The 26,489-nt window shown below is 39.9% G+C and overlaps 1 protein-coding gene and 1 long non-coding RNA gene across 7 annotated transcripts in view; both read right to left on the reverse strand.

The window, feature by feature from the left end:
* The window catches only part of DPF3 (double PHD fingers 3), a 255,030-nt gene that overhangs the window by 177,182 nt on the left and 51,359 nt on the right, over nucleotides 1-26,489 (reverse strand). Inside the window, exon 1 of one of the 6 annotated variants that reach the window (XM_075192795.1) lies at nucleotides 19,954-20,133. The exons of the other annotated variants lie outside the window; for them this stretch is intronic. Within the exon in view, the coding sequence (XP_075048896.1) occupies nucleotides 19,954-19,985 (32 nt within the window). The 5' untranslated portion in view covers nucleotides 19,986-20,133. Of the gene's footprint in view, nucleotides 1-19,953; nucleotides 20,134-26,489 lie in introns of those variants that run through there. 6 annotated transcript variants of the gene reach the window in all.
* LOC142108634 (uncharacterized) lies at nucleotides 5,682-6,897 on the reverse strand. The gene is made up of 3 exons (XR_012680190.1): nucleotides 6,272-6,897; nucleotides 6,063-6,180; nucleotides 5,682-5,852 (listed from the first exon to the last, which is right to left on the reverse strand). It is a non-coding gene; the product is annotated as an uncharacterized LOC142108634 (long non-coding RNA).

Genomic DNA, 26,489 nt, shown 5'->3' on the forward strand with positions numbered 1-26,489 from the left:
AGACGTCTCCAAGCTCAGGGGACAAACTAAACTCTGAAGACACAAGACTTCTCCCAATCTAACATGCCACAGACCTTTAACTTGATTATACATTCCTGCTAGGTGCTAAACACAGATTACAGTATTAACCCCTGGCGTACACACAGGGACCTAATCTGCCTAAAAATAAGTCACTACTGCAATTATGATTTCCACTCTGGTTAAATGCAAACACCAGGGAACAGCAAACTCTGGAATTCTAATATACTGCAGCACAATTCTAGAAAGAAAGTGAATCAAGTTTTTTTTGTACCGATTTAACATGCAAAATTTTCAAAAAAGGTATAAAATTGCTTTAATTAATGCAACGTTCTAAAATAAGGGACAGAGCACTCCCTGAATAGTGCTAAAATATATTAAGTATAAAAAAAAATAGACTGACAAAAAGCTGCAAAATAGTCAAACAATGCAATTTACATTATGCAAAATTCAGAGGGGATTATTGGGGAAAAGGCGCTATATAAATGCAAAACTATTATGCAAAATTATAATTATCTTGTGAATAAAATACATTATCCTGTTTCCTCGGTATAGGAACAGCACTGGCAGAAATTTTGGGCTAGAGGGAGATTCTGGATCCCTCTGAAATTTGTCAGCAGTAATTTGAAGCAGATAGGTCAGTGAATCACCAATCTCTACACTTGAAAACATTCAATAGAACTTGTAAGGTACAGGAAACTGGACACCTAAGCACCATCTCAAATTGATAATCATGTATTATGTTGATCTCAAAATCATCCTTGGAAAACTGTGTAAAATGTATGCAGCAAATGAGGCTTGTCAATATGCTCAATACATGCCTATTAAAAGTGATGCTGACCAAGCAGACAACCAGTCACACACTGAGGAATCTGACACTAATGCATCTTCCAAAAATCTTTTTCTTTCATTACCCTATCCCTCACACAGCAACACTTGTCCTTGTCAGTCTATAAATGACAGTTAATGAATAATTGTTCATTGAACTGACAATCAGGCAATAACTTATCACAAACCTGTACAATTTGTCTTAAGACATAAAAAAACAAAAAAAAACAAACAAACACTTGGATTAACTACACTTAACATTAAATAAGTCTTGTAATTAAATAAGATAAAATCACACCACAATAGGATCCATAAAAGTCTCACATCATTTGATGGTTTAGTAAGTATTCAACTAAAAGAAGGATTATAGGACTTGGAATTGTTGTACATGGCTTTTTAAGGACTTCCATCCAAAGCAACCATACTTGCAAACCAGAATTTGATGTGGTCGTGAGATGGAGTTTTACCATGAATATAAATAAAGGAAGTTCTGAATGGCTTCCAAACAGTAAGATAAGAGGAGCATATAAGTGACAGATAACCAGGCCCCTTAAAAAAACAAACCTAAATAAATAATAACTTACTATACAGGTCACAGATTTTACAAACAAATAGCAAGTCTCACTTAATTTTGGGAATAGTATGAAAAGCACCTGTTGGCTAGTATTTTTATCTTCTTCTAAACATTCCACATTTGGATTCTGCAAAACAATTTTGTGAACAGAGAACTTTCCTCCAGTTTAAAATGTGAAAAAGGTGTTTAGTTCAAAAGACTGTATTGTTATTATACAAAACAAGGAAACAGAAGGTGAAATTGTGGTCTCCTTCCTCTATACCTACTCTTCACATATGTCAATATAGGAGTGACATCTGTAGTGCACGTCACAATGGGGCTCTGGAGTTATGCGACAGTCATCAGAATAGGTTATCATCCCTTATTTATATAGTGCCAGCAAATTCGGTAGCACTCTACAGTTGGGAATACAGCAATAAAAACAATACTGGGTAACACAAACAGAGGTAAGAGGGCCCTGCTCGCAAGCTTACAGTCTATAGGGTACAGTGGACGTGTCACCAGAGTGAGCCCTGAATCAGTGGCGTCACGATTGGATTCACAAAGCGGCAACCATAACCATGTCCCATTTTCCTAGGGGGACAACCCCTCACAGAAATGATAGTGAGTTTGGGTAGCCAGTGACAGGAGAAGTAACCACCATTGAACACTGAGGAAAAAGTGCATTAGCTACCAGAACAGAATTCTGCATTGTGTACTAATGATCAGAAAAGACTATGCACTGTTAAAGAGTTGCCTTATATACTAGTTGCATTGCATTTGGTAAACTTTGAACAGTGTTCCCTCTTTATGCCACCCTCACTCACCAACAGGCGTATTTGTTACACAAAAGTTCATTACTATGTATTAAATCCACTATAAGTCACACTATTGCTATTATGCCATGTTTGGTCTGCATTTACAGCAGGTGGTGTAAAAAGGGAGCACTATATAGCTTTGAATTTTTATGGCTGCATTGTATTTGATAACAGCTTTCAATGACTGTAAAAGCACACTTGCAATGGGACTGCACCAACTGTTCCATGCACAGACAAAATCTCCCTAATTTCAACATTTCAACATGACAATTCTGCTGGGAGACATTTAGGTATCTAGGCCAAACAAAAGGAACTAGGCCTCAAAAAGAAAAATATTTGTGGTGGATGCTCCATACTCCAAGTACTAGCAGATCAGGCTAAGTTCTGTGCATGTAGAGTATGCCGTATTTTGCTTTGCACTGTATTCAGCCGGTGCTAGGCTGACACTATAGCATACTCTATTTATGACTAAAGGATCACATTTCAGGAAGCAAGGCTGTAAAGGCGATGGTAAAGTAATGATTGCCATGCAAATATTGCATCGCATTATCTTTGTGCAGAGAAAAGGTGACAGCAGTTTCATCCGGAATGATGACCTTAAAAGGTGAATTCCAGTTACATGTATTTAAATGAAAGCAGTCTTCCACACTTGAAGAACAGTTGAAAAACAGTGGTAATACATAGGGAAAGAGAATGGCTAGTTAGAAAGTTGGCATGGATGTAGCACTTCTTTAGTAAACCCTTCCCAACTGTAAAACACACAAGTTCACTTTAACTAGATGGGTGATGTGGTTGGTGGTTACCAGTGAATAGAGGAAATGCATTATCTAATATTATTTCTTAGGAGGGTAAAAGGAGATACTGGTGACATGAAAAAAAATTTAATCTAAGCAAGTTTACAATATCCTTTTAATAGTTACAAATAAATAAAAAAAAGATCTTATTTAAATCATAGAGGAAAATATCATTCTAAAAAAAAGTTGGGATACATTTTTCTTTAAACTTAACAAAAAAGGACTACAAAGCTTAGGGGGGGGCGGGGGGGGTAAGTAAAGCAACAAAATGCAAAATACTTAATATTTGCTACTGTGCAGTCATCACACATTTGGGATGACTGCAAGAGTACGTCCGTACTCCGCATAGCATGGAGTACAAACGTAGGCTGGGTACACACTATACAAAATTTCTTCCTATGCAATATCCTTAACAATTTTACCAGTTATACCCCATTCATACTGCACCAAAATCCCAGGTTTTTCCTGGGTCGAGCTGAAACGACCCGGGTCTTGGTGCAGTACGAATGGTACAAGTCCAAAATCCCGTGTCTAAAAACCCGGGTCTTATCGAGGGGTAATTCCCGGGTCGCCTGCACTATGAATGGTGCAACCCGGGTTTTTCAACCCGGGTTGCACAGAAAACATGCTGATTGGCTGTCTGCCTGTCTCTGGAGGATGATGATGATGATGTCATCGTTGGAAGCCCGTGGAACATTGTAGAAGCTTTCTAGGAGAGATGGTGGATGGTGGTCTCAAGCTAAAGCAGACGCGTTTTTGTACTGAGAAAATTGCTTTTATTAGTTTGCAAAAACCGTGTTTATACAGCAATAATGACACACTGGACGGAGGAAGAGGTGCGTGAGCTGCTGAATGTCAGAGGGGAGGAAGAAATTAGAAGGCAAGTGACTGGGACTGTGAAGGATGCCACAGTGTACTACAACATCGCCAAAATACTCACTCAACGTGGCATAAAGAGGACACAGCAACAAGTCCTGAACAAATTGAAGTCCCTGAAGAAGCAGTACACTAAAGTCCATGACCACAACAGGCGCAAAAGTGGCGCTGAAAGAATGGACTGGCCCTTTTATGACCAGTGCAATATGGTCTTTGGACATTCTCCTCTGACAAATCCAATTGCACTGTCATCTTCTAGCAATGTGGATGCAGCTATACCAACATCACCAGAGAGCACACAGACAAGCGAGACCGCAACCATAATAATAGAAGATTCTATTGAAGACACCCCAGAACTGGAGTGCTCTGCCACAACAGATGACACCAACATGTCTTGGGAGGAATTGAACGATTCACAGACATTCCCTGCTGCGCAAGTCGTTAGAGACTTTGCAAGAAACGCAGCCAGAACCAGTGCCGGTGTCAAAGTCTACGCCAGGTCCCAGTTTACGCTCCAACAGTAAGTATCTTTAATAATCTCACATAATAACCAACCATATCTACATACATATATATCTACATAATTGAAAAAAAAAAAAAAAAAAAAAAGAACTGTATAAACAAAAGTCCCAAAAACAGAGAACTATATCAACATAAATGCAAACCAAACACCAATGTTTCTACATAACTTTAAAAAGAGAACTATATCAACAAAAAGCCCAAAAGACAAATATAATACACTCCAAAGTATTAAAACATTAACACGCATATGTTGCAGTGCAAAACTACTGAGCAAGAGGGAGGAGGCCTCAAGCACATATCAGCTTACAACACTGCTTTTTTGTTCTGCCACATTATATATTCTAATGTATGTTTTACTGTGTTTTTTCTACGTACAGTTTACAACGTTCCAAAAAAACGCAAAAGGCTCAACAAAATGGACCAAACAACTAAAACAATGACAACTGTCATGATGGATCAACTGCAGGAGATGGACAGCACCATGAGGGAACACGAGAATACACAACTGCAGCGTTTCATGGACAATGAGCGGGAACTGCAGGACTCTTTCCTCATGCAAATCATGAACATGCAGGAACGCGTGTTACGTGAAAATCGTGAATGTATTATGGGATTCATGGACAGACTCCTCTCACGGGTGCAGGCACCTCCTCCAAGTCCTTACTATTATGACGGACATTATCCTATGTACCAGCGGGGGCAACCCATGTTAGGTAACAATAACCCTCCAAACCCGGTACACAATACACAACATGCTCAACCTATGGGTAACCCCAACATAGAATATCCACCAGGTTATCCACTCCACTTACTGTTTGGGCACATTTGTGTCATGGGTTTACTACGTATGTATATATTTTATTTTTTTGTACATGCAAGTAAGCACTTTTATATTGTGTCATTTTATATTTTGTTGTGAAGAGACATATGAGGAAATATGTACAAAACAAAATACAATATGTGAAATAAACATATATTTTTTAATTTTACATTTGTGTGGTACATTCAAACAAGTGAGGACAAATTGGCAGTGAGGGTGGTCCTAATAAGTTCAGTACTTTTGAAGGAGAGCGCACCAATACCTCTGCTGGAGTCCACTGACAGCACTGGCATTTCAGATTCCTGCACATTCCACTCAGGTAGAAATTGGTCTTTTTGAATTTCACAAATGTTATGTAAACTACAGCAAGCAGCAACCACGTGGGGCACAAGCTTGGCGTCAATGTCAATGCGCTTCAATAGACAGCGCCAACGTCCTTTCAAGCGCCCAAAAGCATTTTCCACCACCACCCGAGCAGAGCTGAGGGTATGTGTAAAACGGATCTGTTCCTGAGACAGGTGATGTTGCTGAGTGAACCCCTTCATCAGCCAGCGCCTCAAAGGGTAAGCAGCATCCCCAATGATGTGTACCGGTATCTCCACACCATCAACAAACCTAGATTTCTGTAAATAAAAACATGCAGTTTCACGTCACCATGTTTAAAATATTGGTCAAATAACGCAGTACACTTGGTACTATATGGTGAAAATGCATTTTGCAAGTGTTACATCTGTATATAAAAAGGGGCAGTAAATACATACAATATTGATAGCAAACAATAGTATATAAGCTTCAATTACAAATACATCATACAACATTACACCGATATTTACCTCTCTAGGGAACAGCCAGCCATCTTGTCTTTCCTCAGCAATTTGGTAAAGGTCCGAATTTGCTAGAACTCTGGCGTCATGGGAACGTCCAGGCCACCCAATGAAAACATCTGTGAAACTAACATAAAAAATAAATAAATATATAAATGTTTTACAATACGCATTACACATGGCACAGTCACATACAAAAACACATAAAAAATGCTTACCAATAGTTGTGGTCAACCACAGCCTGCAGAATGATGGAATGCCAGCCTTTGCGGTTGTAGTAATCTGCATGGTTGTCTGTGGGGGCAATGATGGGGATGTGTGTCCAGTCTATGGCTCCAGCACACTGTGGAAACCCACGCTTCAGAAATCCTGCAATTGTATCATCCAGGCGCTGACCTTGCGGTAAGGAGATGAAGCGATGATACAGGGCTTCCAGCAATGCCGTGGTGACTTCATGCACTAGAGTGCACACCGTGGATATCCCCACTCCAAACAAGCAGGAGATTGTCCGGTATTATCCAGGGGTAGCATACCACCACAACACAATAGAAAGGCGCCTACATGGTGGAATAGGTTTCCCAAAGTTAGTGGCCTTCCTGGAAAGTGCTGGGGTAATAAGGTCCAGCACATAGTTAAATGTCCCACGTGACATTCTGAAGTGTTGCATCCACTGCTGTTCCTCAAATGCTTCCACAGTAGACCAGAACGCTTCTCCGTGGCTACGCTCTCTGGCACGCATGGTTCGGTTACTGGCAGCACTGAATCTCAAAATTGAGGCAATGCTGGCCCTGAGAAACACTCTCCTCCTGCGCATATACAGACACAGAGTTTTCTTCTGTTGTGCCATAAACTTCGCCTTCCTCCTCCTGAACTGGGACTGTGCAAGAGTGCAGTGTCAGCAGCTGCAGCAAACTCTCATTTGCTGCATAAAACATCAAAAAAAATACTAGTAAACATGAACTCTGGGCTACACAAAAGTGAGTCGTCGGCCAGGATGAAAAGTAATGTGGTAAACAATCACCACCCACTTTAGCATCATCTTTATGCGTCAACAAACCAGTCACCTTTCAATGGCATCACCATTTTTCAGCCAATGAAAACTGCTCTGGTGATGACTCCCACAAATTGCCAGGGCACAGACTTGTGTAGTATGAATGGGGTCAACCCGGGAAATTCCCGGGTCCAAGGGGGTCCGAGGTGCAGTATGAATGGTGTTTCTGAGCTGGGACGCTCCGAGACCCTGCAAAAACACGGCTTCAAAAACCCGGGATATTGCAGGGGCGGCAGTATGAAAGTGGTATTACTGGGGAAGAAAAAAGTTCCGATCAGCATGCCGATTCATGTGTACACACTAACACATTTCACATGATTTACCTTCAGATCTGTGCTCTTCATCGGTCATAACCATTGACTGAGAAGATTGGGACTCTGCACACTTCATAGAGAGTTATGTTTACTGCTGCTGTGAGTGTATAAACACAGCAGAATTGGCACGACATCGATTTACCGTTGACCAAGAATTTTAGTTCAGTTTAAAAATGAACAGAAATGATACAATGTGCTTTGGAACAATCATCGTTCATCGTTGGAGCGTATACACTAATGTGAACGGACGTTTATCGTGCGATTGGCCCGATAATCATAGTGTGTACCCAGCCTTAGTCACCGATCAATGACATGTGGGATGTCACCCATTCATGAAATAATCAGGTACCCATACTTTTAATATCCGCTATTTTACACCTATAATGTATCCAGGACGTTCTGCTATTTATGCATGCAATATTTTTTTTTTCCCCAACACAGATACAGTCAAGGAAATAAAGAAAAATGATTACTACAATTCTAATGATATGCCAACACTTAAACGATTATCCACCTTCAGACAACTTTAATCTATTAGTTTGTACATGTTCTGCACTTTTATATTACATAAAAAAAAAATTAAAAAAAAATCTATGACTGAGAAGCACAAAAGCATTGTATCATCAAGCACAGTTGTTTACTTTATTTGCCCCTTGTATTCACAAAATGCTAAATCAAGCTTTTGAGAATTGTATTAAAAACAAACAAACAAACAAAAAACAACAAAAAAAAACAAAAACACAATATAATTTATATGTACAATTTTTAAGCCACCTTTGACTTTAACATTATCATCATCATCAACATTTATTTACATAACGCCAGCAAATTCCGTAGCACTTTACAATTGGGAACAAACACTGATAAGACAATACTGGGTAATACATACAGACAGAGAGGTAAGAGAACCCTGCTCGTTATGTACACATTTAGTAATACCTCTTCAGCTGTCTTTTAAAGCAAATAAATCATGACACTTACTTCCAATGATCGCATAAAGCAAATTTGTTCTTTAAAAAACAGTCATAACAATAGTGACAGATTAAAAAAAATACACACACACACAGAGTTGAAAAAAATTAGCTATAAAACACCGACTCTCCCTCGCTATGCCATAAAGGTCTAGCAGTATTCTTTAAATTGGCCATTGGTATAGGGTGAACTTTCTATGACACTGAACTCATGTGACCATTAAAAGCCAAAAGTAAGGATATTAGAAAGGTCTTCACAGGAGGTTTCTTAGAAGCACACGGAGTACGCTCAGTACATGGGATGTTTACACAAAATACTCATGCATGTACATAGCTGCCCTGAATCTCGCTAATGTCATGCAGACATGGTGAAAGAATAATAAACTACATGGCTGTTGCACACAGTAAATGTAAAATAAGTTTTGCTGTGTGTTGTCTATCTCGCTGTCTGTTTAATGTGCAGTTACGGTAACTTACCCTTCAGTAACATATGCTTCCATAACAGGGAATCTGTGCTCTCTCACTTGAACAGTTAGCAAGATTACAGTACACAAAATTCTGTAAAATCCCGAAACTTACTGTATAGAAACCAAGTGGACTTTCTCAAAGCTCAGGTAAAATATAAATGAACAAAAAATGTAAATTAAATTTGTAGATATCAAGTGTGAAGGAAGATTCAGTACGTCTTAAACCAACTTTAATCTGTTACACAGTTGTGTGTACTAGAGTAAGGGATACCTACACCCACAGCTATTAGCCAATATCCAAAAACAAACAAACGGCAATGCAGATGAAAGGGATCAAATAGCAAATCATGACAGTTCAACTACTCAAACTTGCTGTGGCATCACAAACTATTACTCTTTGGGGCTGGTTCAAGTCGGCCACGTTATTCTAAGAGGGCTGTGAGCAAAAATCGTTGTTAAAGTTACTGTACTAACGGTAATACTGCACACTATTACCTTAGTATGGGTAGTAGTGCGCAAGCCACGGTATTTCTAGAAAAATGTGGTCAAATTGAATTGGAATTACACAAAGGGGCCAGTCATGTCTACAGGGTACTTTTTGATTATATAGCATTTATGCATTATCACTGAGCTATGAAATATTGTTGCTGTTATTACAAATAGTGCATTTTCACTCTGTAAGGTGATTCTAAAAATGGTCCTGAACTAAAAAGACAAAAGCAAAAAAAAAAAAAAAAAAAAAGTCATTCTCCTCATCCATCAGCTTTAGTCCAATATCCTATGCACCAATTTTCTTCGTGATTATCAATTTTTATTTGAGGCATCCCATATTCTGCAGCACCGTCAGCAGTACAGAAAATATAAGCTTACCAGTTACATCATACAAATACATATAGGAGCATGGGAACAACCAATTGCATCAGTATGAGACATGAGAAAATAGCAATTACATCAGAGACAAAGAGCAGAACGTAAATAAATCGCTCCATGAGAACAGGAAAGAGAGGACAAAAGGAATAGATTGTCCATTGTCCTCCTTGTGATAGCCAACATACTAGAAGGGCAGGGAACATAGGGAGACAATGGGGCATGGTAGGCAAGAGTGAAGAGGTGAGTTTTAAAGGAATGTTTGAAAGATTGGAGGTTGAAGAGAGTCATGCGCGGTAGGGATTTCCAAAGGTGGGGAGCAGTGTGGTTGGAGAGTATGAGGTAGGAATAGGAGTGGCAGGGAGGTGAAGGTTGTCAGTACAACAAAAAAGGGTAAGTAGGGGAGTATTTCTGGACAAGGTTGGAGATGTAGGAAGGGTTATAGAGGGTATTGTAGGTGAGGGTAAACGGTTTGAATTATATTCTGGTGAAATAGGGAGCCAGTGGAGGGCTTTTCACAGAAGAAGATTAATTGTAAAGCTGCATTAGGGCGACAGGCAGACATAATATAACATATATACCGCTCTGTGCTAAATGTATTCTCCACTGCTGCCTTTTATGGATTTAATCATTTGTCCATACATACTTCTCTATGCCTAAATAAATATCCCAGTGCTATATAAGAAACATTGATGCTCTGCGTTCACCAAATGCACAATCAATTCTGTTTGAACTACATTTCTGGTAATAAAACAGGGAATGTTAGTTCCACATACCACAATATATGTTAAGCTGACCAACTGTCACCAAAGTCTTCCTAACATGATCACTGCTATGCTTTTTATCTGGGTTGCTTACCTGCATACATCTTTTAAAAGCAAATCCTCCCCAAGCACTAGCAGCCATGGGACACCTAGGGACCCAACCAACAGAAGTTGGAATTAATGTAATGAACTAAACATGGTGAGTAAGAGACGAGACTTAAATTCAATAGACAAAAAGACATTGATCCTCAGGACTCCCCACAATTACTGTAGGATGGGGAATCATGTGTATTATTACCTAAACACCACAATTATTCACTTTTTCTTTCAGAACTTTCCCAATATTGGGTTTCCAGATACACACACCAGATATGCTACAGTGGAGGGAAAAAAAGGAACAAGTGTTCTTTAAGACATTAATACTGCCAGTTGTCCAAATATAATCCAAATAATTGTTTGTGATAAGTTAGCATTATACAGTGCTCTTAGTTTTAATTACAGGTATTCCGGCACAACGATGAGCCTTTGAAGCAGCAGTTTATACTGTGGGAACCCAATAATAAATGGTCCCCTCCTACTCCACTCTAGAACTGTAGGGAGGAGGTGTACTGCTGGCAGAGCCAAGATATAACCTAAACTCCCTAACTATTTCAAAGTCAAAAACAAGTATTAAGAAAAATAAAAATAAAATTATGAATATATAGTATTTTAAAGCTCTGGTCTCAGTTAAAAGACAAGGTAAAAAGAAGTGCTACTTCATTAAGTTTTGGAGAATGTGCTTTAAAACCTACAACATATTTAACACAGAAGCTAAATAAGACTAATAATACCAGCTAGAATACATTTTGGTTATGGATCCCCTCTAGGGAAAAAAATAAATTAAAAAAAATGACAGCTAAAAAACTCCTGACAATTCTCTATCTCCTCTCCAACTCAAATGTGCCATTAATTAACCGCTTGAGTAAGACGTTCCACTCTAGTGCCTTATGAGGACGAGATCATAAACAAACCTTATAGCCCATGATTTATGTTTATACCAAGGTACCAACATTGCTGTAGTGCACAAATTTTTCAGAGACAACGCTGGAAAAAAGTGTTAATTTTAATGTCAATACTACAGATCTGTGTATATTTGCCCTGGAACATATACACTCTCACTATAAACTCTTATCTTACATTTAGTGGTTAAAGAAAGGGTCTGTTTTAGAAACCGTATGACAGCTAAAGCAAACTGGACAACTCCTGTAGTGCGATAGGCTACAATGCCACCACCCAACACCCAGTTACAAGGAATGTAATGATGAGTCTGCATGAAATATCTAGTTCCAAGTTATTGGAAGCTGCAAACATGCAGCAGTCTAGAAGTCACTACAGCCACTGAAACACCAAGGTGTGATAGTCTGTGTAAATAATGACATGAATCATACTGAAACCAGGTAGTTTTAGGTCAAGTATAGGCATAGTCACATTTCTTCAAACAAATGTGACAAACTAAGGCGGCCATTTTCTGCTTAACCCTTTCAATACATATTAAAATGTGTAAGATTTGTTTTGCTTTTTCATGGAAAGACAGACAAAAACATTTAATTCTATGATAAGAAAGTAGTCCCTGGGGAAAAAGTTCAAATACAGGAAGACCCATTATAAACACAGGTTGCCCACGGTCTTGTTTTTTCTTTTCTTGAATGTTTCTTGAGACATTCCCCCAATTTTAACAATCTGTTTTTTAATCTTTTACTGCTGGTTAGAATTACCTCCCATTCACTAATCGCTGTATGTAGTCCACAGTATCAGTGATTAATTGCATGACTGTATTTACACTTTTTAAGGTTAGTATGATCATGTAAATAAATGTAACTATCATCACCACCATTTATTTATATAGCGCCACTGATTTCACAGCGCTGTACAGAAAACTCATTCACATCAGTCCCTGCCCCATTGGAGCTTACAGTCTAAATTCCCTAACACACACACACACACACACAGAGAGAGACAGAGACTAGGGTCAATTTTGATAGCAGACAATTGACCTACTAGTATGTTTTTTTTTGGAGTGTGGGAGGAAACCAGAGCACCCGGTGGAAACCCACGCAAACACGTGGAGAACATACGAACTTCACACTACCAATATAAAGTCGATTAATAGGGCACCACAAGCAGACAGAAATAAATATCTCTTTAGTCAGGAGCTATAAAAGAATTGACAACAGTGCAGTTCCACTAACCACTCAGGTTGTCTTTGAGCCAATTGTCACAACTATCATATGTTGGGATTGACAAGAAAACGTGGTTGGACGATGACCTCAATTCACCAATGGCCAATTTGGTCAGAAGTGTGGCAACCCCTGTGCGGGGGATATTTGGGGGAAGAGAGAAAGAGAGAAAGAGAGAAAGAGAGAAAGAGAGAAAGAGAGAAAGAGAGAAAGAGAGAAAGAGAGAAAGAGAGAAAGAGAGAAAGAGAGAAGAGAGAGAAAGAGAGAAAGAGAGAAAGAGAGAAAGAGAGAAAGAGAGAAAGAGAGAAAGAGAGAAAGAGAGAAAGAGAGAAAGAGGAGAAAGAGAGAAAGAGAGAAAGAGAGAAAGAGAGAAAGAGAGAAAGAGAGAAAGAGAGAAGAGAGAGAGAGAGAGAGAGAGAGAGAGAGAAAGAGAGAAAGAGAGAGAGAGAGAGAGAGAGAGAGAGAGAGAGAGAGAGAGAGAGAGAGAGAGAGAGAGAGAGAGAGAGAGAGAGAGAGAGAGAGAGAGAGAGAGAAGCATAACCTTTCCATAACATGCTTTTATTAATGTAGAAAAAAAATATAAAAAAATAGAACCTCAAAATGGAAAAAAAAAAAACAAAAACAAAACACAGATATAGCAATTTCAATATTTAATACAATAAATATTGTGATGGCATGATAATCATGCAGGGGGACATTTGTGAGAAGTAACAAAGGAGACACTAAGGGCTCGATTTACTAAAAATGGCAATTTTATTTAACTGTTTTTTGTCGGTTTCAAAACCACACTATTTGCTAAAGGCCAAATCTTCATTTTACTTTAAAAATCACCATCCCAATTTTAGACATCAGAAAGAAAAAAAAAAAAAAAAAAAAACACAGCAAAAATTATCATGCTGCGGTTTACCAGGACACCGGAGCACCAGCTAATAACAAACAAAAACAAGAAAGTGAAAAATAATCACAAGCGCCATCTACTCCACCCATACACCATTGCCTGCCCATAGATACTGGTAGAGGGAAAGGAAAAAAGAAACATCTGGGTACATGAGGAACACCAAGTATATTGAAAAAAAGGGCTTAATCACAGTAGTGGCTCGTGTTAATAAAGCAAATAACATTCCAGCATGGTCAAACGCATGTACACAAATGATGGGCTCCCCTTGGATAACCAATTGTAGCCGTAGGAGGAGACCTCAGCAATCTTGAAAGAGGGGTGATCTTGAGGTGCATCTGGCAGGAGCTTCAGTGACCGAGTCAGCTCAACTTGCTAATGTTTTACACAGTGTATCCAATAGAGATACAACGGCCAAGCATCAGCATACACAAAGATCATGATATTCGTGCATAAATTTGGAGTGAAAGGCAAAAGAGGCAAACAACTGCAAGTTTAAGCCTATAGTGTAAGAAGACAGTTTTTAAAAAAACGTAATAAAGTAAAAAGTAAAAACGTAAAACAAAAAAAACTGTCTTATGATAACTATACAAAGCAAGTTGTTAAAGTTGGGTTGCAGTGAATAAACTGCTCATCACAGCTGGCAATGCACATTTGTGAGTTCTGTGGTGCAAAGAACGCAATGTCTACTGCACAGTGAAGTGGGGCGATATGGTCAGATGAATCATCCTTCATTTTGCTCTTAAAAAGAGACATGTTTTCAACAGTGAACACTACTTTCAGCAGCGTAAAATATTATGGGGTGCATTTTCCACTCATTGTTTGGGTGCAGTCAGTCCAACGGAAGGCAAGGTCAATGCCAATACCTACTTACGTAAATATCTTGCAGGATGAAAATGCCCCAACCACAAACAGGTGTGGTCGCCCAATGGTTTGTAGCACATGACACAGTTGTTATTTATATGTCATATCATGGCCTTCTCAGATCTGAGCCCAATTGAGTGTCTATTGGATATTCTAGAGCAGTGTTTCCCAAACCCATTCCTCAAGTACCCCTAACAGTGCTTTTTCCGTCGGCTGGAGCAGAGGTGTATTCATTACTGACTGACACATTTTGAAAGATCCACATGTGGTATAATTATTTCATATTGTGACTTGGGAAACCTGCACTGTTAGGGGTACTTGAGGACTGGGTCTGGGAAACACTGTTCTAGAGAAATTTTTGAGACAATGTTTCCATCACCATCATCCAGGCATCAGTTCAGCGACTCTTATGAAAGGTGCATACAGTCGGTACAGGTTGATCGTGGTGGACTAATGTCCTTTTAAGTGACTCTTTAGTGGCGTTTCCATTTTTAGATCCACTACCTGTATTTAGTTAAACTTTTACCTGTGACAATGCTCTCTTTAATGCCTACTGTTCAATTGCACAGGGTAGCAGACAGCCAACAAGCTGTAGTAGAGGGGAAAACATACTTGCTGTCAGAACAGATCTGCTTACGCTAAAAATAATTTACACATTACTTACAAGTTGATGTCCACTATAAAATCCATCCCAAATGCCAGGTCACGGTTGGAAACAATAAAACTCCCCATTAGCAATGTATGGTACAGCAGAATTCTTTTTTATCGCCATTACTGGTTTATAAAGCCCACTGGGCACTGTGAACGTATGTACAGAAGGACCCAGTGCTTTGTTTTTTGGAGCAGAGCGGCACCATATTTAATACTGAGGCATGGAGCAGAGGTGACAGAGTATTTGAGCAAAGGGAATAGGGAAGAGAGCGGCAATATACGTCACATAACAATGAATTTCATTACCATGTGTGTACACCCATGATCCACCCTAACTCCTGCATCATCCAAGGCCCCAACAGGAGGCTGAGCAAAGCAGCTGTCTGCCAAATACTGAAGAAAGAGTGAGAATGTGTCTCTCTCCTCCATATTTGCCTACATACATAGTGCCCATTGTTTTGAAAAGACAACGTTTGCAAAGGACTTTCAATAAAACAGCATTTTCATTGTTCTCGTTACTACCCATTAGGAGACATCATCATGGCAGCCCACATTTAGCAATAGAGATTTTCCAGCAGGACATTGTTTAGAATTCCCAAGTGGGGTGAGGGGCTATCGCAGAAATGACTAGGATGCCAGAGACTGGATCCATGAGATTCTGCTAGGTGGGAAAGAACAGGGTGTTCCAGTAGAACTTTAGTTCTTGGTGATATTCTTTAATTAACAGAACTTGTGAGGATAATTTCCTACAATGTTTTTAATGAATTAGAAACCAAAAAGAAAACAATGAGTGGACTAAGCAGACTTCAAATCACAAGGTTTTATGCATAAGAATTATCAGAGCCCAAACTTTGTGAAACACACAATCAATCCAGTATTAGTTGAGCCCTATATCACTGTATTTAACCTGTTTTTTGTCCTCCTGATAAGCTAATAATTTTCTACCTTCAACAATGTTAAGTTGGCCACCTCAACAGTGAATATATTGTCTGACCTTTGGTGATCTAGCCACTTGATCCAAGCATTGTCATTTTCCAACATGTTTCACAATAATCCCACCAATGTCAATAGGATAATTATAAGACACCACTTTGTCTGGTATATCCATGTTTGTGGCCCAAAAACAAACGCCAGATATTGAGGCATGTTTGGCACGGAAACTTTCCCTAGATTGGCCATCATTATGTTTACAAACAGGAAGCACGATGGGTCCACCAGTTCACCACCACCACACACCAGGGCTGTATGAGGAGTGGCGGAGCAGATTCTGGGTCGCCAGCTGGGGGTTGGGGGCCACAATCACCTTTTACTAGGTGGCAATGCGGCTTTAAAGTAGCTAAGCAGAACACCTTCTTTTGTGCTGATAATTATATGAGCAATCTAAGTCTTCCCACTGGTTCCTTGAATATATTTACATCAAAATATAGGAAATGCGAAATGCACAGGAATATTGCTTCCACAGCAGAATGCGTTTCACGTAAGTTATCTAGAGCTTGCACAAGTCAGGGGACATTTTAAGTAAATACCACCAAAAGACCACTAAACTCCAAAAACTGAATTTTTCATATCAATCAAGAAAGTCAAATACATTATTCATTGTTACTGACATTTTATTCTAGCGTTGTATAAAGCTACAAGAAATCATTACCTCCACACTACCTTAGAGACTGCCGAAACCAGATCTCACCTCTCTAAGACACTGTCCTAAGGGTCATTCCATGTCAGCTCACCCAGGCCATGAGACCCACAGACTCAGATTTTCATGAAACGTGGTACATCTGATACTACCACATATCTACTAACCCATGTAAAAAACTTCTTATCTAGGCCTCATAGTTTCTGAGATATAGGTGGGTCAAAGTAATGTAAAATTACTCAGAAATGCCACTCCTGATTCTGCGTTTTTAGTGTGATAGGTCTCAAAAAAAAAAAAAAAAAAAAAAAAAAAAAAAAGCACTGTGCCTAATCCACATATCACTTTGACATTTTTATCCTTTCTAGATCACAATATGGGGATTCCAGAAAAAAAGTTTTATCAATCTTACCTGACCCAGAGTCATTACAAAAGAAAACCAAAAAAAAAAAAAAAAAAAAAAAACACATTTAGTTCAACAATCAAATTTTTTAGACGAAAATATTCTTGTGTTCAATAAGCATTAACAACCTGAGGCAGAGAAGTCAACATGTCCCTTTTTTTTTCTTTTTTTTAAGTTGATCCATAGAATGGAATTTAACACAGGTCTCAGAGGCGGTGGGTTTTTATTTCCACTTTCTAAACTTTATACCCAGAATTATTTTTAGGCATACAACCATTTCACTCTTCACTTTGAGGGTGGGGCTTTATATATAGCAACCATAAATATATTGGTTCCTCTATGGTGCGCCTGTGGAGAATGGATTATGTCCTTTTCTGGCTTTTATGTGCAGTCAGTCATTTTTGACGATAACAAAATGTCAGGACTTCCTGTTCTGAAAAACGAAAAAAACAAAAAACAATGCCGACTGCATTTCTTGCGCCCCCAATCATAAAAAAAAAAAAAAAAAAAAAAGAAGATGAACACAAGAGAACTGCAGTATTCTGCACTTATGGAAAACAAACCTGGACACATAGAAAACTATCCATCTTCTAAGTACAAAAGAAATAAGTTGAAGCACGACTACTACTTTCATCATCTGTCCAATGTCTGTCAAAAACTCATATTGACTGTACGAGAAAGACCTAACACATCAACACATGACATCAGGAGCTCATTGCTGCTAATCAATAGAGTCCATCAATAAAAGGACTGAAAAGGTGAAGGCAACAAATACACTTTTCATGTGTTTCCTTGAACTGTTATTGAATAGGCCTTTACAATCTCTATTGGTCTAGATATGGTACAATGCTACCAGCAGAACTGGTCCTGAGCCTGGCATGAATTTATTGTCACTGGGATAAGTCACTGACTTGTATGTCTTAAATAAACATTACATTGCAAGCTGTATAGCGTAGCCTAGTCTGAAGGATGTTTGAAAAACATGCATACTTACTGAATAGATTTCGTGTGCACGTAAAACAATTAAAAAAACACAACCCAATAAAATCAAGCAAGTTAAAGGATCAACATTTACATTGCTCTGCTCTAAAATGTAACTTGTATAGACAAGGATTGCCACATTGTCTTGCTGTGTGGAACTATTATTTACACAGACTCATTGTAGCATGTGATATGTTGCTTTACAAAAAATACAAGCAATAAAATAATTAGCCACATTCCCTTGTGCTAAAAGACTAAAGCCTTGGGAAGAATATCCCATGAGTTTACACAATTTAACATCTCTTTAAAAAATAAAAACAAACACATAAATAGAAAGAATGAAAAGATGACAATTAACGATCACCAAAAATATCGTCATCAGTTTTCTGACAGCAACAATTCCTCCAGACCAAATGCCAATCATGCCCTAACCCTCATTAACACCCCCATACCACCGCCAAAAAAAAATTAACAAAAAAACACCTTCTCTTTTCTAACAACTGATTGAGTTCAGCTTATTTTCAACTGCAAATACACAATAAAGAATAAAAAATACTGAAAAGCAGGTGTTTAACATGTGGGTCAGATCATACACAACTGTCAGAATAACAGTATAAATATAATATAATAATGGGCCATTTCATGTTATTTTATCGCAAAATAAGTAGTGAACTGTGCAGTTGTCAGAATTCAATACATTACCATACTAATGAAAAGTATACAAGCATCACATTTGGAAATATAGTCTAACACTGTACTTATAAAGCATCATACAGACAGACTCAGAACATAAATCCATCAAATACAACCCCTCCTAAATTTCAGCTACTTCATACTTTACAATTTATTCTTCACTGTTATTGTAGCATAATGAATGCTACAAATACTTAATTTGACTATATACACAATTGTTGGGTTGATCGGGCATTTTTTTAAAAAATGTGCAGGTGATGGAGCTGACCCAGTCATAGGGATGAAAGGGTGTTTGCACGTCTGGCCAAGCAGGGGTTTAATAAAAGAATAGTTAATAACATGCCATCTCCAACTAATGGTCTTCTTAGCCAACCTCCGACACGAGCAACAAAATGCATGATTAGTTGCCCATTAGAGGCTACTGCAAAAATAAAATCCGCAAAAACATTTTAATTGCATGTGAGGAAGGCTTTAATGACCATGCCACACAAGCTTGTTAAAAACAGGAATTCCCAAAGGGAAGTACAGGTTTGTGCCATTAGTGTACAGGGCACTTTGTTACCTAAATAAAACTATAGCAAAATATATATTACAGTCTAATGGCAAAAAACACAATCACAAGTGCCATTTAAAAATAATCTAGGCAGATATTTGCAGATGTAGGGGACTCAGCTGGCTAAAATGTGCAGAAATATTTACATAACTCCTCAATCAGAGACAATTTACATAGCAATCAATAAAGCCGGGGTTAAATGATAAATGACGACGTGACAGCCCCGGTTGTCAACACTGGCTCAGCTCAACCCCCAACTTCTCAAACTGTGTTTCAGCCCTTGTCAGCCTCTCTCCATGCAGTGATCATGGATAACCCTGCACTAGAAAGTGCCGACACCCTTGACTTGCATCTAGCTAGCACCTCAGTACCACACAGAAGAACGATCTTAAACATTTAATACAAATATTTCTCAGGAATAAAGGGTACTGGAAGCCGGTGCCAGGAACAGTGTCTGCTGACAGGGTGGCACGATGCCTGCAGGAGTTTGCACTTGTCTCTACACAAGCACAGCAACAACTGAGAAAGGCGCCTTTTTTCATATCGAAACACGCGGATTCCGCACATTTCTACTCACGGTTTCAGGGGGTTGTGAATGACAGTCGCCATCTTGCTACAATGTAACAGAATATTGTCTGTCTCGGAGTTCTGAAGGTTCGATAAGGGAGGGGGGTGAAAATATAAGCCAATCAGGACGAGGTCTACCGGCGCCGCAACCAATAGATAGTTAGGGGGCGTGCCGTGGAAGGGGTGTTCTGCTAGGTATTAGGGAGCTGTCAAAGCACCAGAGGTCACTCCCTTGGGTGGCCGGACAGAGAGAAGGGAACTTAAAATTTGATTAGCTGCCGCAGGAGTCTGCAGTGCTTAGGCTCAAAGTACAATCCTTGCCAGTGTGAGAAGGGTTAAAACTGTGTGGGCTGCATTTGGGCACTTTACAGGAGGTGGGAACTAATTAAAGACGCACACACTGTCTGCTTGCATTGCACTGGCTGCCTGTCATGTACAAATGACAGCGACTTGGTGTGTGCACACTGGACTGTAGCCATCAAATTACAGATGCTGCATGTTCCTCGACATTTATTTGAATGTCCACAGTCAAACTCTATTTATGTTTGCTTTATCTTCCAATAGCCAACCACCCTCCCCCACTCTCTGTAATTTCTTCCTAGGGGTTTCTTTGGCAAGGCTGATATATGAGATCCCTACACTCTCCTCCCATCTCTGCCCCCTGGTATTTCTCAGTGTCAGCTAATATCCTGCAGCCTGTGTTCCAGCATCATGATACTCTGGGAGGTCACTTAATGCTGTCAACTGCAAAATCAGGTGACTGCAGTGTAGATTTGACCCTAGTGCATTTTAGAACTGCATCTCTCTGTGCCAGGTGCACACTTGTCCTTCACAGTGTGCCAGGGAAAGTGCATTGTTATGACCGTTGAAATAAACCACCAGCTAGCTTCATGGGGGATGGGAAGGACAAACAACACTGTCCAGAATTTGCATATAAAAACATATTTTCTTTCTTTGTACAATTTAGCAACAAGGGACTGGCATGTGTGAGTAAACAAGCTTTGTCAGTATGATGGAAATCACAGCATGAATTACATTGATGAGCTTTTGAAAGAGGTAAAAGGAACAGCAATTGGCACAGAAAGTGAAATGCTTGGTGAACAAACAATATGCAGAAAACTACTTAGAGAACTTGTTTTGTATGTGAGAAAGTGCTTGGTTCACACATATGTATATTTCTTTTGGTTTGGACACATACAAAACACATTTAAGAAAAAATCTAAGCAGCTCTCAAAATAACATTACTACTGTCCACTTTTCAAAGCACAATCTTTTTGGATACATATAGCTCCCTGTATGTGGAGTTTATGATATAAGCTTCATCGTAATCATAATAATAAAGATTATCTAAAATAAAAAAACACAAAACATTGCACTTTCTGATATGTTTATTGAACATTTACTGTCTTTATTGGCAAAAAGTATATTAACCTCTAGGCTAATCAGCTCTACTAAAGGGGTACTTGAGTTACATGTTCAAAACAATGTGATGTACATGAAATGGTAAGCGTAACATATCCTTCAAAAAGAAAACAAAGCCCAAACCTTGGCTGTCATCATCACAGTTCTGTGACAGTAAATCAGGCATGCCATGAACAAAAAGATTTCTGAGCTCATGCAAAGATTTGTTAATATTCACTAAGATGGAAAGAGTTAAAAACATGTCTAAAGAGGGGCACACGTGCTGCGTCATTGCAGAAAGATGCATCCCAAGTGAACTCTGTCTGCAGGAAACAACTGAATTCAGCTCACCGGAATTCATACTGATCCCCAGTGCACATTTCTCACTTGGCTGTAGAATGACACAAAGGCAGAGAAAGAAAAAGTGGAAGAAAATGTAACTCCTCAATGGCCTCCTTTAAAGCATCCATGGCCCTGGCAGCAGTTAGACATATCAGTCATGGTGTTTTCAGAACCAGCTGGCCTCTGCAGTGGCAAATGTTAGTAGACAGATTGCAGATTTCGGCTTAGAGAAACGCTTGTTTGAGAAGAAATCTAACTATTTCACAGATGCCCTTGCTGCAGACTGCTCCCAGGAGGAGTACCAGGAAGGCCTCATAGCAGTTTTCTAAGCAAAGGTGGAGATTTAGAAAAATCAAGCCATGTAATCTCCGCCTCAGAGGAGCAGTAGAGTATACTTCTGAACTCCATGCTTATGCAAGGAAGTGCTTGACAGAACTTCTCCCTCAGACTGATCAGATAGAGCAGTGGTCAGGGAACAGGGATAAATTACCCTAAATGGGGTAAAAATAAAATTCCCGGGGTTAATGCTGCGGATTCACATGCTGTCAGTTGGATTGTAGACCCCTTTAAATGTGAAATTGCTGTTGTACCAGAAGAGCCTCAAGGGTTGTCAGAGGCACTTCTTGAGCTTCGATGTAATAATGAAGCACGTATTGCATTTCAAAACAAAGCAGATCTGTCATATTTTTGGATGTCAACAGCTGCAAAGACATTCAAAATTGCACACGAGGAGGCAGACAAAACGTTGCTGCCTTTGGCCAGGGACGGATCTAGGCAACTGCTCTACCCGGGGCGATTATAGGGTGGGGGGGGGGGGGGGGATTAGGCCCCGCCCCCTTTCTAATTTCTAAGGCTGCTGACGGCTGCACAGTATGTGCACAATCAGAGCAGCCAGGCAGCACACTGTCAATGCTGAACGGACCTGCACAGTGTGCAGCCGTCAGCAGCAAGCCCCTGCTAGGGGGGGCGATCGCTCCCCCCTGGATCCGCCACTCCCTTTGGCAACAACCTACCTTTGCGAATAAGGATTTTCCACTCTAACGAACATAAATACAAAGCAAAGAAATCGATTGGACGCTGAAGACTGTATCCAAATTGCTCTGACATCAAAATGCCCCAATATTGATGCTCTCGTATGAAAAATGAAGCAACATCATTTCTCCAAAACCTGAAGTTTGAAGTTTTCAAAGATATTTTGAAAAGATTCAATAAAATTTTGAATTCCAATAATTAATAATATATGATTTCCTTCCTTTCAAATTAAGCGGGTAACGTAGGCGTATCTAAATATATTTGGGGGTAAAAGGTAAAAAAGTTCCCTGACCCCTGAGATAGAGCTATACATTGACATAATCCATTGGGCTTTGAGCACACAACATAACCCAGTGCAATCTAGAAGCTAATACTACTCTGCCCAAAGGGACATCAATTTAACAGCTGCCAGAGACTCTGCAGCAGTTCAAGATTTCATGATGGTTTTAGCATGTACTGACCTGGCTACTTCCACTGTTTATAAACAATGTCCCTATGCCACATATGGGCATATTCAATTACAATTCCGGTCCGCGGGAACGGGCCGCAAACTCAATCCACGTTACCGCAATAACGTGGATTTTCGTTCGCAGCCCATAGGGTTGCGTACGAAAATCCGCGTTATTGCGTTACCTTAATACCGGCAATGACGCGCACTTTCCGCAGTAACGGAACCAATCGGATTCTAGCTATCATTTTGTAGAATGTACTAAATAAATGATAACTAGATTCTGATTGGTTGCTATAGGCAACATCTCTACTTTTCAAACCTACTGGAAACTTAAAGCTTGCTACATTTAAACCCAGGAGTGAGAGGGAATTTGTGTTGACCCCTGCCTGCATCATCAGCACCCCAAGAATTGCCATTCCACAATAAGAATAAAGGAAGGCCTTGGGATGTTCTGCAAAACCAGAGATAAGGTGCCTGGCCCATGTAATGTTTACAATAATATTTGGATGTTATGATATCCAAGCAGTCTTGTGTCGTTAAACTGACTACTATTATTATTTATGTTAGTAGTCTGAGAGTTCTGTCTTTAGAGTATATATATATATATATATATATATATATATATATAGATAGATAGAGAGAGAGAGAGAGAGAGAGAGAGAGAGAGAGAGAGCAGTGATGAAATGCAGCCAAGGATAAATGCAGACCCCCAGTAATAGATTGTTTGACTCAGCCGTTGGAGTTGCTATTACCAGATGTTGTGACCACTAACATTGTTTTTACTTTTCTCTCTCTGTGAGTGAAGTCTTCCCCAAATATATGCTGTATATGAATATATTACAGTGACATAGTGCACTAAATGGTCTGCTCTTAACTAATTCACCCCTAAATGCATTAACAGTATTATTGACACAGAGGGTGACTACTAAATTATGCTAAAAGGCATTCTTTATGGCAGAGCGGTGTGACTCATATGCAATTATGCACAGAACAGTGATCCTATTGTTTTATTGCATATGATTGAATCAATGCTGGACATCCTAATCCAGACCAGTTCAACCTCTGGCTCCTCAGGTGTTGTGAAACTACAAGTCCCAGCAAGGTGCTGCCAGAAATGGGGTGTGCTATACAAATCCATGATGATAGCTATTTGAGTGTATGGTCTGAAAACCAGCATTAAGAGGACAATATCAAATGGAGTGTGATAAAACACATTCTAGCTGCTAATTATTACTCACGAAAAAGTCCATGTTGTAAGTGTACCATATCTATTTAATGACCAAGACAAGCACAAAGGGTCTGGGTCGTTCCAAGAAGCCGTTAACTGGTAAGTAGCACTAAAGATGTGTTACATTAATTTATCTAAGTACTTTGTGACCTTGGGGATGGGGAGATGGGGAGACGTTGAAGAATATATCCAAGTGAATTTGGTACCATTGCAAATGTAAAATATTTCATCAAGACTCTGACTTCAGTCTAAAGAGACGCTAGCTTCTACCATATATGCACAATAGTGGACAGTTGAAAAAACTGCCCCCAGAATTAATTTGAGGTGGCTGGAGAGAAGGCATGAACCCTGGCAGGGGACATTATCAGGGCCGGATTAACCATAGGGCTAACTGGGCTACAGCCCAGAGGCCTATGGCATCAAGGGGGCCCTTGAAAGTGCTCAGCAGCAGTATTGATCGGGCGGGGGCGCCCCCGGCGCGATCAGTGCTGCTGAGCACTTTCACTGCGGTCCTTCTCCGGCGCGCTGTAGTCTCCTTACTGAGGAGATCTCGTGAGTCTCACTCTCACGAGATCTCCTCAGTAAAGAGCGTACAGCGCGCCGGAGGAGGTAAGTGCCGGGGGAAGGGGGGCGCGGGAAGCTCGGATCACGGGGGGCATGGGCAGCTCGGGTCACGGGGGGCCCTCACGGGGGAATGGAGGCCTCCTTAGCCCAGGGGCCTCCATTCCCTTAATCCGGCCATGGACATTATACCTTCTGTGGTATAACTTGTATGTATTTTCTTTAATACACACACAGATTGAGCTCCTTACTAACCTTTTACAGATAGTGGACTAACTTCTCAAGGTCAAAAATCACCCCTCTCCAGTTCCCACTTGCCTTAGTGGGGAGCTTTGTCCGGAATAGCAAATGAGATTCGTCCATTAAATAGCTTAGGGATTACACCTTTTGAGGAGGAATGGAAGAGACAATGTGACTCCAAAGTGGAATGTGAGTTATTGGGATTAGATGGACCTTAATTGAAGAAATTGGTGAGAATGCTTGCAAGAAATGTGCAGTCTGAATTGCAGCTTGGGAAAAACAGGCAAGTGCCCTAGTATTGTTAAATCATTTGAAAAAATCTGATTTTCAGAAGAAAGCAAGATGAGAAGGCCACGGAGGTAATACTAGGAGGAGAGGATTGCCCTACAAGGGAAATGAGTAGTTGGGAAAAAAAATACGCTGATATTGTTTAGTGGCTTGGTCCCATTTATAATATAAAAAGGATATAGTAGGATGTAGTTTAAGGTGCTTTGTCTTAAATACTGAGGGAGCCAGACGCAGGTGGAGACAGTAACCATTTTTAACATGAGGATTTATTATCAACCCATAATTTGACAACATGGAGGGAGTGCATTTGAATCCATTGGGCTAGTTGGGGACACCGAGACCTCCATCTTTGGTGTTCTCATTTTGACACTTGGTTTCCTACCAGCCCAGACAAATCTAGAGATCAGCTTATAGAGGCTATGAAAAAAATTATTTGGGACTCTGACACGTGCCCAGGGCCTGATTAACTGCCAAGACCGCCTTAGGCTAATAAGCTCATAGCACGCCCTCGCCTACCACTACAGGTTAATATGCAGTAGGTAAAAATGAACTCATCCTTAATTCAAAATTTGGCTTCCTTCACCACTCTCCACCAAAGTTTATGTTCATGTGTTTTTTCGAAACTCAAATGTACTTGTCTTTTGGCACTTGGCTTTTTAAAAGTCGCAGCAATCTTTTGTCACCCATAGTTTTCAAAGGGAATAGTCAGAAGGCAAGCCAGGTCTGGTACACAGAGGGTTATTCAGCAGGCAGAAGTACTACAAAGACGAGCAGACTGTACAGGAGTCAGGCTGTATTGTAACCTGTTGCTGTGACATAGGTTAGCATCAGAGCGTTCCTTTTATACAGGAGGAGGAGAATTTCAAAATCCCCGCTGAGGGATCATGTGACCGTAGTCCCGCCGCGCACCTGGAAGTGCCGCGCGGCCAAGAGAACAGGAGACAGGAGCGAGGATAAGGTAAGTTTCCTTACACATGGATATAATGGGGCCCGCTGCATGGGA

Source organism: Mixophyes fleayi, chromosome 12 (genome assembly GCF_038048845.1).
Source record: "Mixophyes fleayi isolate aMixFle1 chromosome 12, aMixFle1.hap1, whole genome shotgun sequence".
Lineage (NCBI taxonomy): Eukaryota > Metazoa > Chordata > Amphibia > Anura > Limnodynastidae > Mixophyes > Mixophyes fleayi.